This window comes from Paracoccidioides lutzii (assembly GCF_000150705.2).
Source record: "Paracoccidioides lutzii Pb01 unplaced genomic scaffold supercont2.9, whole genome shotgun sequence".
Classification (NCBI taxonomy): domain Eukaryota; kingdom Fungi; phylum Ascomycota; class Eurotiomycetes; order Onygenales; family Ajellomycetaceae; genus Paracoccidioides; species Paracoccidioides lutzii.
This window is the reverse complement of record NW_015440955.1, coordinates 101,308-116,506: the sequence shown is the minus strand read 5'-3', so window position 1 is coordinate 116,506 and position 15,199 is coordinate 101,308. Positions and strand designations below refer to the sequence as shown.

Sequence of the window (15,199 nt, the reverse complement as noted above, 5' to 3'; positions counted from 1 at the left end):
TTGCACATGGCCGAGAACAATGCAAACGCCACATAGAAACAAAAGAAGGTTGTCCTAGAAAAATAGGCTGATTTTAACTAGCACGAAATGTTGGGTTTAAATCAATTGTATTTAATAATCTCTATTCATTGTCGCAGAGAAATGAACCCCACTCATTCGCATCTTTAGGATAGGCGTTCTGATGATGATAGTGGTGACTCCTGAAATTCGAATGACGTCACCCAACAAGGAGGTTGATGTCTGTCTCAAAAAGTCAAATTTTCTTTTTCCCAATGCCCTGGGATCATGGTAAGTTACATAGCGTTTCTCTGTCTTTGTAGTGGAGACTTTCGATTTGCATTGGAGTAGTGTAAAGAGGAAGTAGACAGTGCATGCCACGTCAATTTTGGACCATGGGCCAGGATTCTGATGATTCGATGAATCGAAATATTACATACCTGACAAGGCGAGAAGTGCCGTACCATTGGAGGACAAGTGGGATTTTGGTTGGGATGGACCCGACAAACTGGACGGAGGTTTAAGACGAAGTCGGGTACTATTTCATGCAGCAGGTTGGTGAATAGATCGTTCCTTTCTTGTATGCTACTCGGGGACGGGCATTTCCACACCGCTAATCCAACGACGCTCCACTGGTATCTGTTTTGTCCATTTCTCGTAGTGTGCGGTCTACCTTTTGCCTCGCAACTGCGAGAAAAGGATACGACTCACAAGCAGGTAACAGAGGTATAAACTTGGTGCAAGGTAATAGAGTTCAAGGTTCGGATAATATCTCCATAGCATAGGGAAAACAGATATGCTATCATTATTATTAATCTGGCCGGCCTGGACACAAAAGTATTCACCTTCCTAGGACTTGTGTGGTCGGTGGGACCCAATTGGGACCCCACTTTGAATCTACACACAAGCGTTAAGAAATTCATTGTCGACTCCCGTGCCAAGATCTCCTCACATCAGGACTAATGAAAATATGCCTGTCGTCAGTCTCGCAGAAATCCCTTGTTCTGCCCTCCAACTGCAGCTTGCCATGGGTGGTATTGGCGTTTATCGTATATTAGGGTTGTGTACTCCGTATGCGTACGCACATTCATTTACTCGGGCTGGCTTTAGTTACACGGCAAGCAGCGTTCTTCGTTTCTGTTAGTTGGACACACGGAACGGAAATCCAAGTCCATGTCACTGGGAAGAAGATGAAGACGCCTAGAACAATTCGGCCCATAATGCAGCCAAATATAGAGGTTTCATGACTTTTTGTCAACCTGACGATGTAGAGTGAAACGATGTTAAAAGACCATTAGTTTTACTTCCACATCCCAATCCCACTTCCAGGAGATTTTCATCGATGGGATCGCTTCAGACAGACGACGAATAATAAAAATTATCCGGATTTTGAAGTGGGTCTGAGAACTCAGTCGGATTTCTGATTCGCATTACTCAAAAACAGAGAGACAACTCCAAGGGGCCACGGGCAGTTCAAAAAAAATAATATTCATGGATGTATCTTACTGTCATCTTGTCGACCGTGCAACTTTTCTATTCACCAATCATGCGCAGTCGTGATAATTGGTATATCAGGAAATCGTCGAGGAGAGCTTGTACCGGTGATTACATAAATAACCGACTAGTTTGCCCATGCTCAGCCTAAATAAGTCATTATTCCCATCTGGTGCGCACTTAGGTTCACCCATGATTATTTTCGTTTTGCATATCAGACGTTGCCCCATGTCCAGGGAGGTACGGGCCAGCCACCCTAGGTTTATGGAGCCCCAGCACCAAAAATTTGACTAATAGCAAAGCGAAAGTCGAAGCAATGATGGCATCGCACTGAAGTTATATGGAGCTGAGGAGTATCGCACGTGGGAAGTAGATCCTGAGGCTGGTAGCGATTAAGACATAGCCGATACCCAACGGTGGCTCTCGCATTTTTTAAATATTTATTTTTTTCCCCAAGTGAGGCATGACCAGGGTATACCATCGGCAAACGAATGCTAGCAGGTCCGCTGGGTGGTAGCCTAAATCGATAATCTCAGCACATAGAATCGTAGGCATGATGCTCAGGGGCTCTAAATAGAGTACGACGCCAACCTGAACAGACAAACGTCATTCAAGTCCTTTATTTAACATTGGCGAAAGATATAAACGTGCGAGGGAAGCGAAAGGGTTAACTGTACTCTATCGGATTTGGATGCACTCGAACACAAATCGGTGGCATATTTGCTGATATCCCTCTCTGAAGACAGTTTTCATCATCCTCCTATCCCAGGAAAAACACAAGAAATATTCGAAAATATACGTCCAGAATAGCTGAGATCATGTACCCAGGCCAAGTCCAGTTGCCATTCGCTTTTACTTACGAGAAACGCATAACTGATATCACCGTTGTGTCCCAGGAACCCGGAGTCTGGCACCATAGCATTGGATGAAGTCTTCCTTGATCTGGTCATATATGAAGGGAGGGAGTTTCAAAAGTATGCCGTTGAAAATGGGATTTATTTTGGGCCTGTTGACGATGTATGGCTCGTACCGTAAGTCCCATTTTATGTCGTGTCCCATCAGCTAACACTATGCAGGATGAAATAGAGAGGCTGGAGGTACAGCATCGAGTTCTCAGCAAAATTTTTGATAATCGATTGATCTTTCCACCAGTGCTCAGACTTCGACGAGTCCTCGATTGTGGCTATGGGAACGGAGCTTGGGCGGTCGAAGTTGCTGAACAATATCCGTTTTGTGAAGTGAGCGGCACTGGTCGGCACTGGTATCTTCAAATGGCCCATGTTAATACCACTCCAAGGTTATAGGAGTAGATATATCGCCACACATGAAACCTGATGACACCCCTGAAAATCTCTGGTTGCAGGTAAGCATCATCACTCTTTTTGTTTTTGCACATTTGCCTTTGGGATTCTGTGGATTCTGTTCACCAGGAATATTCCCTTTGCGACCATATTCGAGTCATATACCGATGATAACTGCAAGTTTTGAATCTCAAACCGTTAGCCATTATCAGGTGTACTCCCTACACGCTTTACATCCTATGATATCCGTCCAATGGCTCTCGTTTTCCGCTAACGTCCAGCTCATAACCAGGTTGATGATTTAAACCGAACCTTCACATTTCCGCCAAACCACTTCGATTTAGTTCACTCCAGACTTATCGCATCTGGATTGAATAGCCAGCGATGGCCAAGATACATTCAAGATATAAAAATGTGAGTGCCTGAAATAGTTGCTCGTTCGCAAATGATATTAAGCAATGGCGAAAAGAACCAGCGGCGTTTATGATCGATCACCAGCTGATCGGTTCAACCTTCTTATCATTAGGACGTTAAAACCCGGCGGTTGGGTACAAATGGCTGAACTGTATCTCAATGTTCAATCCGATAACGGGACTCTCACTGATGCTCATGCCCTGAGACAGTGGAGTTTGAGATATGCTCGAGCAATCCAAGACGTCAAGGACCCTCGAGTTGGAATGAGGCTGGGGCAATTTTTGTCATCAGCCGGTTTTGTCAACGTTGAAACGAAATTGTTAAATATTCCATTATCTCCCTGGTCAAATGGTATGTCCCTCTAAAGTGTAGTATAGTGGTGTCCGCTCACATTCTCCCAGATGCGCGAATGAGGGAGGTTGGAGCTATGAATAGGACCAATGTCCATAAGCTTCTTGGCTCGTTGGCGTTGTATCCACTGATGGAGCGATTACATATGACCCGGGAGGAATTCGAAGTTCTCGTTGCACAGGCTCGGAGGGAGGTGGATGACCTGAGCTTTAAAGCATACTTTCCATTGTAAGAATTTGATATTTTATTTGAGGTTCCTGTTTCCCATTCGTCTCACAATGAAGTAGATATATTTGCATCGGTCGAAAGCCGTGACCAGCAGGTTTGGTGCCCAACTTTCTTGCATGTTTTGTTTTATATCAACTTGGAATGCACGGGCATAGTCGTGGCAACGTTCAAGAAGCCTGTCATTTGTTTGATATGGCCATTTGACTGTTTTCTGGAACGGATGTCACGGTTACACAAGCCATACCGCCAGAATTGCATCCAGATCCATCCGTTACCTGCAAGTATGTAACCTTCGATTCTGTCAGCTTGGTAATTTCCACGAAGATTTAGCGTTGCTCGAGTGAGAAAGAGAAGCGGATAAACATACTCTAGCGGAGGCTTGTTATGATATCATATAAATTATCTGAGCTAATAAAGCCATATTTTCATACAACTGAATTATTTCCTTTCCAGAAAATCCTAAAACGGGTAGTGTTGTCTTGGAATGTGATGTCTTTCGAATAAGATTGCGTTCTGGACCGAGTTTGGACCTCAGACCGAGGAGCTGAGCGATCCACCATCCACTCAACTGCCCAACTTTAGCTCATATAATGAGCAAACAAAGAAATTGCTGACCTCTTTATCCAGCATTTGACACACTCTCTTTGGGTGGTGAAAAAGAGACTCATTGATGCTACCTTTCCCGCAACGGAAAATTCACCAACAAGACTCGCGACGGGGAATATCCATCTGGTATTTCTGTAATGAAGATAGACCAAGTCGAATCCAAAACGGATGTTGAAGCTGATCCACCAATACACAAATCCCATCATCCCAGTTTACCACCATTAACTGATAGGGTCGGAAGGGATTTGAGGGCTTCTGGTGGCATCGGACCATGTCGCACTGGTTTTAAGCAGTCATATATATGGTGACAGGAGGGGGGGGGTTCGTAGAGAGCTCGCAAGGTGTGTGAGAGTTCAACAAGAGACTCTAGATGCCAACATAGTTGACCATCCCTGGAATAAGGGTTAATCAGCACCAATCTCCAAGGACTGGCGTCAGTGAGAGAACTGATAAAGGTGAGGTTGGGGGTGGGAAAGAGAGGAAGAAGATGTGATGGAGGGTTTCAGGGGCCGTGGCAGTTGCGTGCCCTTTTGGTCGTGTGACTGACCGCAACCTGAGGAAGGCCTCATACATACATACATACATACATACCTGCTGTCTCTCCATACGAAATTCAGCTGGGTAACTTATGGTGAGTTTCGAGGGCTCGAGGGCACACAGGCATCCACCGGCAGCCACTGAGCTGCCTTCGGTGGCGGAAATAACTTGCATGTCTCCATCATAGGGAAGCAATCAAATGTCGCGCTGTGCTCCGTAAAGGTCCATCCACCTGGAAACCATATTTACTTAACTGCTAGACAAACGTATCTAGGCCCAAGAATGTTGCCCGAAGCTGCACCTCGATCAAGCCAATGAAATTGCTTCTCGCGTTTTGTTTGGCAGCCGATTGTATACCCCAAGAAACGTGTTGATATCAAGGTTTATTCCGCTATTCCCGCAACATCTGGTTGGCTAAAAAAATTTCATGTGCTCGTAAAACGTATTGTATACTATTTACCAACAGTTCTCATCCCTTGATTTCCTGGGAGGCTGATACGCGTATTGAATGAAACCTTTGACTTGTATCTTCAACAATTACCCGGTCATTGCATGATTTTCCATCCGAAACAACAACACGAAACCTTACATGAGTATCATTCCAATCAGGTCGACCGTTGAGGTTGATCATCAACAGATGGGTGCAAACCTAAGTTAGAGCTAGCTTCGGTTTGGTGGTCCTTGATCCCCTCAGGTGGCGCTGTTTTTGAATTTCTTAACACGATCCTCAGGTGATACCTTGTGCAATTGAATAATACACCAACAACAAACCGGCGAGCCGCTCTTTGTTGGAAGTACGGAGGAGGAATATCGTAGCTCTTCGTTTGCCAGATAGTGTCCCCATTCCTGACAAGGGACCCGACGGAACGCTTCCAATAAGCGTCTCCCTACGCCAAGTTCCACTCGGACGTATTTGAGAGTTGTCAATGGATTCTAGTTGTTGGCTGTCTCAGCTATCCAGGACCAAGCTTAGACCTAAAACAAAAGTGTAGCTGTCAGAGCTATGAGAATGAAATTACCGAGGTTCAATTAATGACCTATCTGATATCAGATCACCCCATATACCCTAGAATTTTTTACTGAAGGAGCTCTGGATATTACCCTGTTAGCTCACCGTGTGTATTCATGACGCTCCTGGTTTAGAGGACGAAATTTAGCGGCGCTTGGGCGCTTCATAAGCGCCTAGAACAGCTAATTACACCAAGGATATCGGCTAATGTTTCCCAAGTTGAGTATGGCCTCGGCTCTACATGCTGTTACTTAGAGTGCCTAACAAAAACCCATCCAAACCGTGAAGCCGCCGAAATGTTGTTATCTTAATTTGACGGATAACATCCAACTGCTCCAGCAATTGTATACTGCAGGATATATCCCAAGATGCCCTCCACATACAAGAAGGATAAACCCTGGGATACAGATGATATTGATAAGTGGAAGGTTAGTAATCCATCCCTCTTATGAGTTGACTTATCGCTGTTCTCGTTCGCTAATCAGCTGTGTCGGCCCTATAGATCGAGGAATTCAAACCAGAACACAATGCGGGCGGCACATTCACGGAGGAATCATCTTTCGTCAGCTTATTTCCCAAATACAGAGAAGCATATTTAAAGGAAACATGGCTCATGGTCACTAGAGCACTGGAAAAGCATGGCATAGCCTGCACGCTTGACTTGGTTGAAGGAAGCATGACTGTGAAGACCACTCGAAAAACCTTTGATCCGGCTGCGATCCTAAATGCGCGGGATTTGATTAAGCTGCTTGCGCGAAGCGTGCCAGCACCACAAGTATTTACGCCCCTTATTTATGAAACCATCGCTTTATATTCGATACATTAGAGCGCTGACAAGCCTCTGTTCTTCAAAAACGTTCTAGGCCTTAAAAATTCTCGAAGATGGTGTAGCTTGCGATATCATTAAAATCCGAAACCTAGTGAGAAACAAAGAGCGATTTGTAAAGCGACGCCAGCGCATCCTCGGACCGTCAGGCACCACCCTAAAAGCCCTCGAACTTCTTACAAATACTTACATCCTCGTGCAGGGGAATACTGTGTCCGCCATGGGCCCATACAAGGGACTAAAGGAAATTAGAAGGGTGGTGGAGGACTGCATGGCCAACATTCACCCAATCTATCATATTAAAGAAATGATGATCAAGAAGGAACTCGCGAAAGATCCCAAACTTGCAAATGAAAGTTGGGATCGATTCTTACCGCACTTCAAGAAGCGCACGCTAAGCAAGCGAAGGAAACCGTTCAAGGTGACTGACAAGAGCAAGAAGGTGTATACACCATTCCCACCAGCTCCGGAGAAGAGCAAGGTTGATCTACAGATCGAGAGCGGTGAATATTTCCTCAGTAAGCAGGCGAAGGAACGGGCTAAGAAAGAGGAGATGATGGAGAAGCAAAGGGAAAAGAGAGAAAATAAAACAAGGGAGTTGCAAAAAGACTTTGAGCCACCCAAGGAGACTGATGTGGCTGAGAAGAAGAAAAAGAAACGGAAACGGCATGATGGCGAGGGAAAGGAGGGAGAGGGCGAGAAGTCGGCTGAAAAGAAACATAAGAAGTCAAAGAAGCCAGTGCGGGATGCTCCTGCGGCTGAAGCGGAGGAATGATAATCTCTCATGACCTTCCTTCCTTCTTTTATTCATTTTGTCTGGCGCAATAGTTGAAACATTGTGGTTCTGACATCATATCCCTTGTGCGCTTTTGTAAAATATAACAGTCATTCTCACGTAACCTTCCATAGATGCATATCCTTAACCAATATTTCTTTCATTAGTTTTGTCTTTGTCAAACAGAATCAATTAAAACACCTGGTATTAAATTGATACCTAAGCCCTTATACAATTCTTTGACCGTACAAGCTCATCAGTCTTAACTCCTGGTCAACCGAGTCGGACGAGCAAGATCGGTAGATATGAACTGAATAGCTACCAGTGCATATATAAACGTCTCGGATGCTATATGACACAGCGCAGGTGTCCAATATACGTCACATGTATCTAGGAGTAGATATATCAAGGGGTATGAAATGCTCATTCCAAAGAATAGTAAAACCTACCACCCGCCCTAGTGTTGTGAGAGTAAAAATGAGTAAATTTCCCGGGATTTAATAATGTAGATAGACACCACAGTTTTATCTTTGATGCCATGTCATGCAGAAGGCTTGCGAATTAATCGACCTCCGCAAAATGCTGTTGTGCTATGAGACTCCTTTTTCTTCACTTCAGAGATGATGCGCACATTGAAAGAAACGCCGCTGCGCATATCAGACAATTCAAAAGAATAAGAATGATGAAACCTAGTACATGAGGAAAGAAGAAGCGGACTTTGAGAGCTTCAAAATGCATGAAAATTGAACACTCAGAATTATGGAGAGGCTTGAGAGACCACAGCAACTTTCTCAGCTCAAAGTAGAACCTCGTTATAACCTCAAGCCAAACCACATAATGCTCATCTCAAGCCCTTCGTTGTTCGAATATCTCATACACTAAAGCCTGTCCTTAACATAAGCAATTCTCAGTTGCGTCCGTCCAGCGGGCAACACCCCAGCTACCTGATATGTCGTTGAGACAAGACAATTTGCATTTCGATAGTCAGCGCTCACGGTGAGGGCATTGAAAGAGGGCAAGGGGACGGGAGATATTAACGGTTTGCACAATCATCCACTCATTTTTACCCGCCGCTGAGAACGGGCTTCAAAATAGATAACAAATCTAAGTTTAGGAAGCTCACGAGTGATCTCCAGCCTGCTGGTGCAATGTATCGTTAACAAAGCTCACCTGAATGAAATATCCAAGAGCCGGCAAAATATCTTATTCAAATGGAAGAGCATCATCGCTGAATGACTGAGGTTGGATTAACTGCGAAAGATGGTTCCAAGACCCCAAAAAAGACAAAATAAGCTGTGCAAAGAAGGGGGATTTCTCTAACAGAATTAATTGTATGTGTGGTAGTTTCAGCATCCGGGCCTAGGGTCCCCACTCTTTTATTTTTATATTTAATTTTAATTTTATTTTATTATTATTTTTATTATTATTTTGCGAACTCAAACGATAAGCTTCAGTTAACTATGAACCGACTGTTGGGGTTTTGGTTCTTGGGCTAAATTTTTCAGAGATGCCGAGGAACAAAAACGATCTAGGGGCAAACGGCGCTTTGCATCCGGGGCTCTTGGTCGAAATGGTAGGGGTGAGAGACAACAAAATTGACAAAAGATAATAAGCCGTGATCTCCTTGCCTTGCGAAGTCTTTTCTACTTCTCGTGTATACGTCAATATCTCGTTGTTTGGTTTGATTCAGAGCTCTTGAACTGCAAATTGAACTAATAATATCCTTCACAATGGCTGCCGCACAAAGATTATCTTCGATCCAGGGCCATCTCAAGGCTGGTGATTCTCCAGCGAGACAGGCGCTTCTATCCAAGAATCCAGATGACATTGTAAGACGGACTTCAGGGCTATCCATTCCCATTTCCAAAGTCAAACGCTGATACAGAACACGAAATATACAGGTTATCACACTTGCTGTCCGAACTGCGTTGACCAAAGCTCGCAAGGGAGCTCTCAAGGATACAGCCATTGACGATCTTTTGATTGCCTTGTTAACTGTAAGCTATATTGAACCGCCTCTGTTAAGAAGGAGAAGGAAAAAACCCAAAACCAAACCGCTCATGATGTCTTTTATCAGGCCGTTCGCGAGAAATCCAACCTCGACCCGTCCCTTGTCGAGGATATCTGTGTTGGGAATGTTCTGGCTCCCTCCTCCGCATACTCTGCCCGCTCCGCTGTCTTAGCAGCTGGCTACCCTGTAACAGCCTCTGCGTCAGTCGCCAACCGCTTCTGTTCGTCCGGGCTGCTCGCTATTCAGAACATCGCAAACCAAATCCAAGCCGGTTCCATTGATATTGGCATCGGAGTTGGCGCAGAGAGCATGAGTACAACACCAGATAAGGGCCCAATTGCGTTCTCTGAAGCAGTTCTCAACCACCCCATTGCATCCCAAAACCAGATGCCCATGGGACAGACGTCCGAGAACGTTGCAGGCCAATTCAACATCACAAGAGAGCAGCAGGACGAATTTGCTGCCCGATCTTACCAGCGTGCCGAAGTGGCCCAGAAAAACGGATGGGTAGCTGATGAGATCATACCCATTAAGGTTAAAGTGAAGGATCCCAAGACCGGTGCAATTCAAGAAGTTGTTGCGGACAGAGACGATGGTGTGCGATACGGAACCACCGCCGAAGGCCTGAGTAAGATCCGCCCTGCCTTCCCACAATGGCAGCCCGGCCGCACGACCGGTGGAAATGCGTCTCAGATTACGGACGGTGCCGCTGCGGTGCTCTTGATGAAGCGGTCCCGTGCGCAGGAACTGGGTCAACCCATCCTTGCCAAATTTTGCGGCGCGACCGTTGCTGGTCTGGAGCCACGAATTATGGGAATTGGTCCCACGCTTGCGATCCCTAAGCTGATGGGCAAGCTTGGGCTGCAGAAGGAGGATGTGGATATTTTCGAGATCAATGAAGCGTTTGCTTCGATGGTATGTAAAATTTTATTAGGATTATCTCATTTTTGAAGATTTCTAATTCTGCCGTGACAATTCAATAGGGAGTCTACTGTGTTAATAAGCTTGGTCTGGACGTCGCCAAAGTTAATCCACGCGGTGGTGCAATGTACGTATAACATCACTCTTGTCCTACCTCTTGTAAACGAGACAGGCTAACATTTCAATTCCAGTGCCCTCGGTCATCCTCTTGGATGCACTGGTGCCCGCCAGGTAGTCACTGCGTTATCTGAGCTTCGGAGGCAGAACAATCGCGTAGCTGTAACGTCTATGTGTGTTGGAACTGTAAGTCTTGATCCACCCAGCCCTGCTTTTTGGGTGAACTAGTCCACCTCCAAGATTAGGACAAGGAAAAATAGCTCAACGCCAAAGGAACGAGGCTGACCCGACGTTCTACACTTTTAGGGTATGGGAATGGCTAGTGTATTGGTGTCAGAGCATTGAAACAGCAACGATTGAACATGGATATGAATTTACTTTCTCTCCTTGCCTATAGTTGATATAAAGGCAAGGAAATATTGTGTACATACATATATCAGTCCATTACGGCGAGACCAAAGATAGTGATTTTTATACATCTCTTTGATTGAAGACCAACAACAGGGGTTTGTGCTACACGGCCAAATGCACCTTCACTCGCTGAATGGTATGTACAGTTCTTGTAGATGTTCCGTTGAAAGCGTTGACACAGGAGCGGATTTCCCATTTCATCAGCTTTATGTAGACGCGGGTATCTAAAGCTTCAAGGTGGGCAATACAGCCCTCTCCTTGTCCCTAGCGCTTTGCCGGTGCACTTCGCCCCCGCCCCTTCGACTCCCAACCAAACTGGTTGGTCTGAAAGAAAACTCCTCCAAACCAACCTCGACTCCTGAACGCTGTGTTTCAGACATCACGTGACCAATATTCGACAAGGCCAATACAAGGGAAATTGTCTAATTGGACAGGTTTGGAGGGAGATAGTACCAAATAACAGCAGTTGTTGGTCGGCATGGGTTACGCAGCCTTGATGTTCACTCTGTCTTGCATTTCCAATATGGCGATCATGGAGGCCAACAAAATAATAAGCCTGATAGATACGCCTTCAGTGGCGTTTGGTAAAAGGGATGGATCCAGTGGTAGTATAGGTACTTTAGGTACCCGGACTAACAACAACTCCGATGTTGGTACATCGGGAGATCGTGCCCAGAGCATCGGAGTAACAAAAGTGAAAAGCAGTGTGAGCCCATTCATTACTTTCTTTTGAAAATGGTGGATACTATTCATTCATAGTGTACCTTGGTTAAAGGCTGAGTCCACCAAACTAACACATGGAGTGAAACTTAATGTAGCATATAGTCGGACATTTTTCGATCGTGTTTTTGCGCACTTTGAAAGTCAGTCAGTCCTCCTTGCAGATCGTGCTTAGCGAATGGGCGAGTTTGAGCAAGACGACGCTTTCAGTGGCGGCGAAGTAATTTAAACTAATACACATAAATTAGCAACGGTTCACAAGGTCGATGGATAGTTCTAGCAAAAAGAATAAGCATACCTATCCATCAATATCCTCAAGTGTCGATTGAAATGGTCTTCATATCTCTTTAAGGTATCTTCAAGCTTGCCTAGGCGCGAGGGGTCATATGCTTTATTGACATCTGAACCAGGAACGTTTGGTTTTGCGTTAGGACCCGACAAATCAGGGTCAGCGGAGATAAGACCACGCGAAAGTGATGACGTCGTCCAGGAGGAAAACATGGTGCAGCAGATCATGAGTTTGGAATGAATCTGTGAAACGAAGGGAAAAAAACAAGTTCAGTCAATTGAAAAATGTTAAGAATCGAACATAGACAGGAAAGAGGGCGCGTACCTTGAGAAGTTTTCCCTGGGTTAACATGCACTCCTTTAGACATGTGTCAAGGAAATCGACATGATCCTGCATCAATTCATCGACCGTCCGATTGACTTGTTTAGTCCCATTAACCATAACCTCAGTCCCATCAGCATCATCGCCGTTCACCCGGTCCATAAGATTCTGCCAATTGGGTTCAATCACTTCAGCCGTACAAAAGTAAAGAAGTTGTTGCACGAATATAAGCATTCTAGCCCGCAATGTCCAGGCCCTTCTTTTCCATAACTCGAGTTTTCGGTCAGATGATCTATGGCGCCAACTTTGTACTTTCATGTGATCTTGCCATGAGGTTCCTAGCATCGTTTCCAGATGTCGTAGGGACAGGATGTACCTGAAGATAAGTTGATAGCGGAGGACGGTTTTGCGGCTGATAACGAGCGATAGTGGGAATGGAACCATGTAGTCAAGTTCCAGGGCATCAAAACCAATTATGTCCTTCTCCTCCTCTGTAACTTGTGGGGCGGGAGTTTGATATCTTTCGAGTCCGCCATCAGGATTATCTTGATCAATGCCAGACACGCTTACCACGCGCATGAGCCACTTAGTTAATCCTATGTAATTCATGCGAACCTTCACATCTTCCTTGAACGGATCCTGTGCAGCGATACTTCCAGGTTGACGAAGGACGAGGTCAAGAAGAGACTGCAATTTGCCTTCATTGACATTCTTTGCCGGTTTTCGGAGTTCCGATGCCCCAAGTTCCAAGAAGTAAGAAAAGAAATCCGAACGGTCCAGGAAGAAGTAATGTTTCAACGAGCGGAATCGAGTCGTCAAGGAATTTTTCGTTAAAAGAAGGTTTAACAGGGATGCATTTGCGTATGCATACGCGGAATTTACATTATCAAGAAATCGTGGATCGTCAAAGGTCGTGGGAACATCTCGAATTTCTTTACTGATATCAACTCCTCCGCACTCACGAACAACATTAAGATACTTCCCAGCCAGGAGAACCTTATCTCCAACGGTGTCCAGCTGTGGAGGAACTTCGCTGTCACGTATGGTATACCGTTTCTCCCAGTATTCATCAGTGTAATCCTCCTCGAGTTTGTCACGTTTGATGCCTTTCTGTTCTTTGATAAGGAACTCCGCGTGGGGGTCGTTGATAGCCCCTTGGTGTAGCCACTCGTTCAGCATGGTCATATACGGCCGGCTCGCTTCGCGCAACAGGGTCTGAAGTAATGTCCCGGTAGTCGGGTCACCCGAGAAAGTCGCAAGTCGCTGGGTTAGTACTCTCAAGACATTACCACCCTTGCAGAACTTTTTGGACATGCTGCCGGGAGCTAATTCTCCCCCTTCTCTCAGTTGTTCTAGGATATTTTCCACATCATCAAAATCATCAACTGATTCATCCGTTTCTTGAACCAGAAGCGAGTTTTTCTTCAACAACTCTTGCCCGAGCGCGTATAGCTGTACCATACTTTGACTGGTTGGCATGATATGGAGGTGGAGGACATGCAATGTAAAATTACGATTATTGAGCATTTGGTTTTCTAACTGCGCGATCAGAATAAGATAGTCCTTTAGTAGTTTGCGTATTGCCGCGCAAAGAGCGTGGTTGACAGCGCCAAATTCCGCTCTGCTCTGAACTTCTACAAAAGCCTCCATAGCGCTGTAGTGGGTGGCCATCTTCAGCATGGAAAGAGTAAGGTCCTTCAAGCTCGGCTCGAGGCCTGGTTCGATCTGAAAAGATGGTCCGATTAAGCGATCTGTTTCCTCAAACGGGTTATATGAGTTGACAAAGTGGATATATTGGCCTTCATAGCCCATAAAACAAAAGAGGAGATCCTCCAGTATTGCGGCTTCCTGAGCCTCCATGCTTAGTTCTCGGAGAGGAGGTGGGCGCAGTGATTGCGGGGCCAGTGACGAGAGGGGGGGTACAGACACACGGCTAGCGAGGGGGGCGGTTGAGTGAGGAGTTAAAGTTGCTTGCGGTTCCCAGGGCACTGTATTGGAAAGGAACCATATCAGTCTCAACCTCAACCTCAACCCCGAAGGTGTGTACGGAGCATCCACCTTCATTGTTGGATAAAATCAAATAATGACTGACCATCTGATATTTCCTTTTCAATTTCCTTCTCTTTTCTCGACCTAGCAGCCGGAATAGAAACCTCGTGTTGACTGGATTTTGTCACTCTTGATTTCTCCCTTTCCCAATCTCCTTTTGGTGTTGCTGTTGAACTGGTCGTGGGTTTCTTCGACCTGACCTGGACACTTTCTCTGGTTGTGACCTGCGTCTTCTCGGTGCGCACTTCACTTGAGTTATATTCTCTGCTTGAACGACTCATTCCTGGGGTTCCTTCTCGTGAAGTTGGCATTTTGCCGTCCGGCACGGACTGACCATACTGCGTGTGTTTCCCATTAACGCGACCTGAAGAAGTAACGCGTGATCGAGAACTGGTTGTATGTGTGGACGATCGTTCATGAAGAGATGGAGTTGGCTTCACAGTCGAAGGAGAAGAAGAAGTCATAATTCCCCGTCATGACACCCTTCCAATTCAGCTTGGGGAAGCAGAAGGAAATGAAACGTGCTCTTCTGCAACCGTTCCTTATTTGTTGTAGTGTATACAGAGTTGTCGAGGGGTTCGAATAGCTATTGACCAGGGAAGTTGTGCTATCTCCCTTTTGGGGTTAGCGTTGGATCTCCAGGCACCTCCAATTTGCGTGAACCTGAGTGAGCTTTTAGGTAAGCCAAACCCAACACGGGAGCTGCTTTAGGTTCAACTCACCTACAAGACAAGACAACTGTTGGACAACGTTAACACTCTGCAACGTTAGGATATAGACACCCTCTTTGCAGATATACAGTATCCTGTATTCCATTCCTCT

The 15,199-nt window shown here is 45.5% G+C and overlaps 4 protein-coding genes across 4 annotated transcripts; 3 read left to right on the top strand and 1 right to left on the bottom strand.

Moving 5' to 3' along the window:
- Positions 1–1,543: 1,543 nt before the first annotated feature.
- Positions 1,544–3,789, top strand: PAAG_11732 (hypothetical protein; the record flags this gene model as incomplete). The annotated part of the gene is made up of 7 exons (XM_015847325.1): positions 1,544–1,563; positions 2,388–2,508; positions 2,568–2,729; positions 2,789–2,854; positions 3,085–3,206; positions 3,319–3,557; positions 3,608–3,789. 7 exons carry the CDS (start codon positions 1,544–1,546, stop codon positions 3,787–3,789), a joined length of 912 nt encoding a protein of 303 aa, XP_015703016.1.
- Positions 3,790–6,305: 2,516 nt separating this feature from the next.
- PAAG_03690 (90S preribosome/SSU processome component KRR1) lies at positions 6,306–7,538 on the top strand (the record flags this gene model as incomplete). Its single annotated transcript, XM_002794051.1, has 3 exons — positions 6,306–6,365; positions 6,440–6,712; positions 6,801–7,538. The coding sequence occupies 3 exons, from the start codon at positions 6,306–6,308 to the stop codon at positions 7,536–7,538; spliced, it is 1,071 nt and encodes a 356-aa protein (XP_002794097.1).
- Positions 7,539–9,268: 1,730 nt separating this feature from the next.
- Positions 9,269–10,932, top strand: PAAG_03689 (3-ketoacyl-CoA thiolase B; the record flags this gene model as incomplete). Its single annotated transcript, XM_002794050.2, has 6 exons — positions 9,269–9,367; positions 9,440–9,535; positions 9,616–10,464; positions 10,533–10,597; positions 10,662–10,773; positions 10,894–10,932. 6 exons carry the CDS (start codon positions 9,269–9,271, stop codon positions 10,930–10,932), a joined length of 1,260 nt encoding a protein of 419 aa, XP_002794096.1.
- Positions 10,933–11,866: 934 nt separating this feature from the next.
- On the bottom strand, positions 11,867–14,841 carry PAAG_03688 (spindle pole body component alp4; the record flags this gene model as incomplete). The annotated part of the gene is made up of 4 exons (XM_002794049.2): positions 11,867–11,948; positions 12,017–12,249; positions 12,332–14,316; positions 14,421–14,841. The coding sequence occupies 4 exons, from the start codon at positions 14,839–14,841 to the stop codon at positions 11,867–11,869; spliced, it is 2,721 nt and encodes a 906-aa protein (XP_002794095.2).
- Positions 14,842–15,199: the final 358 nt, after the last annotated feature.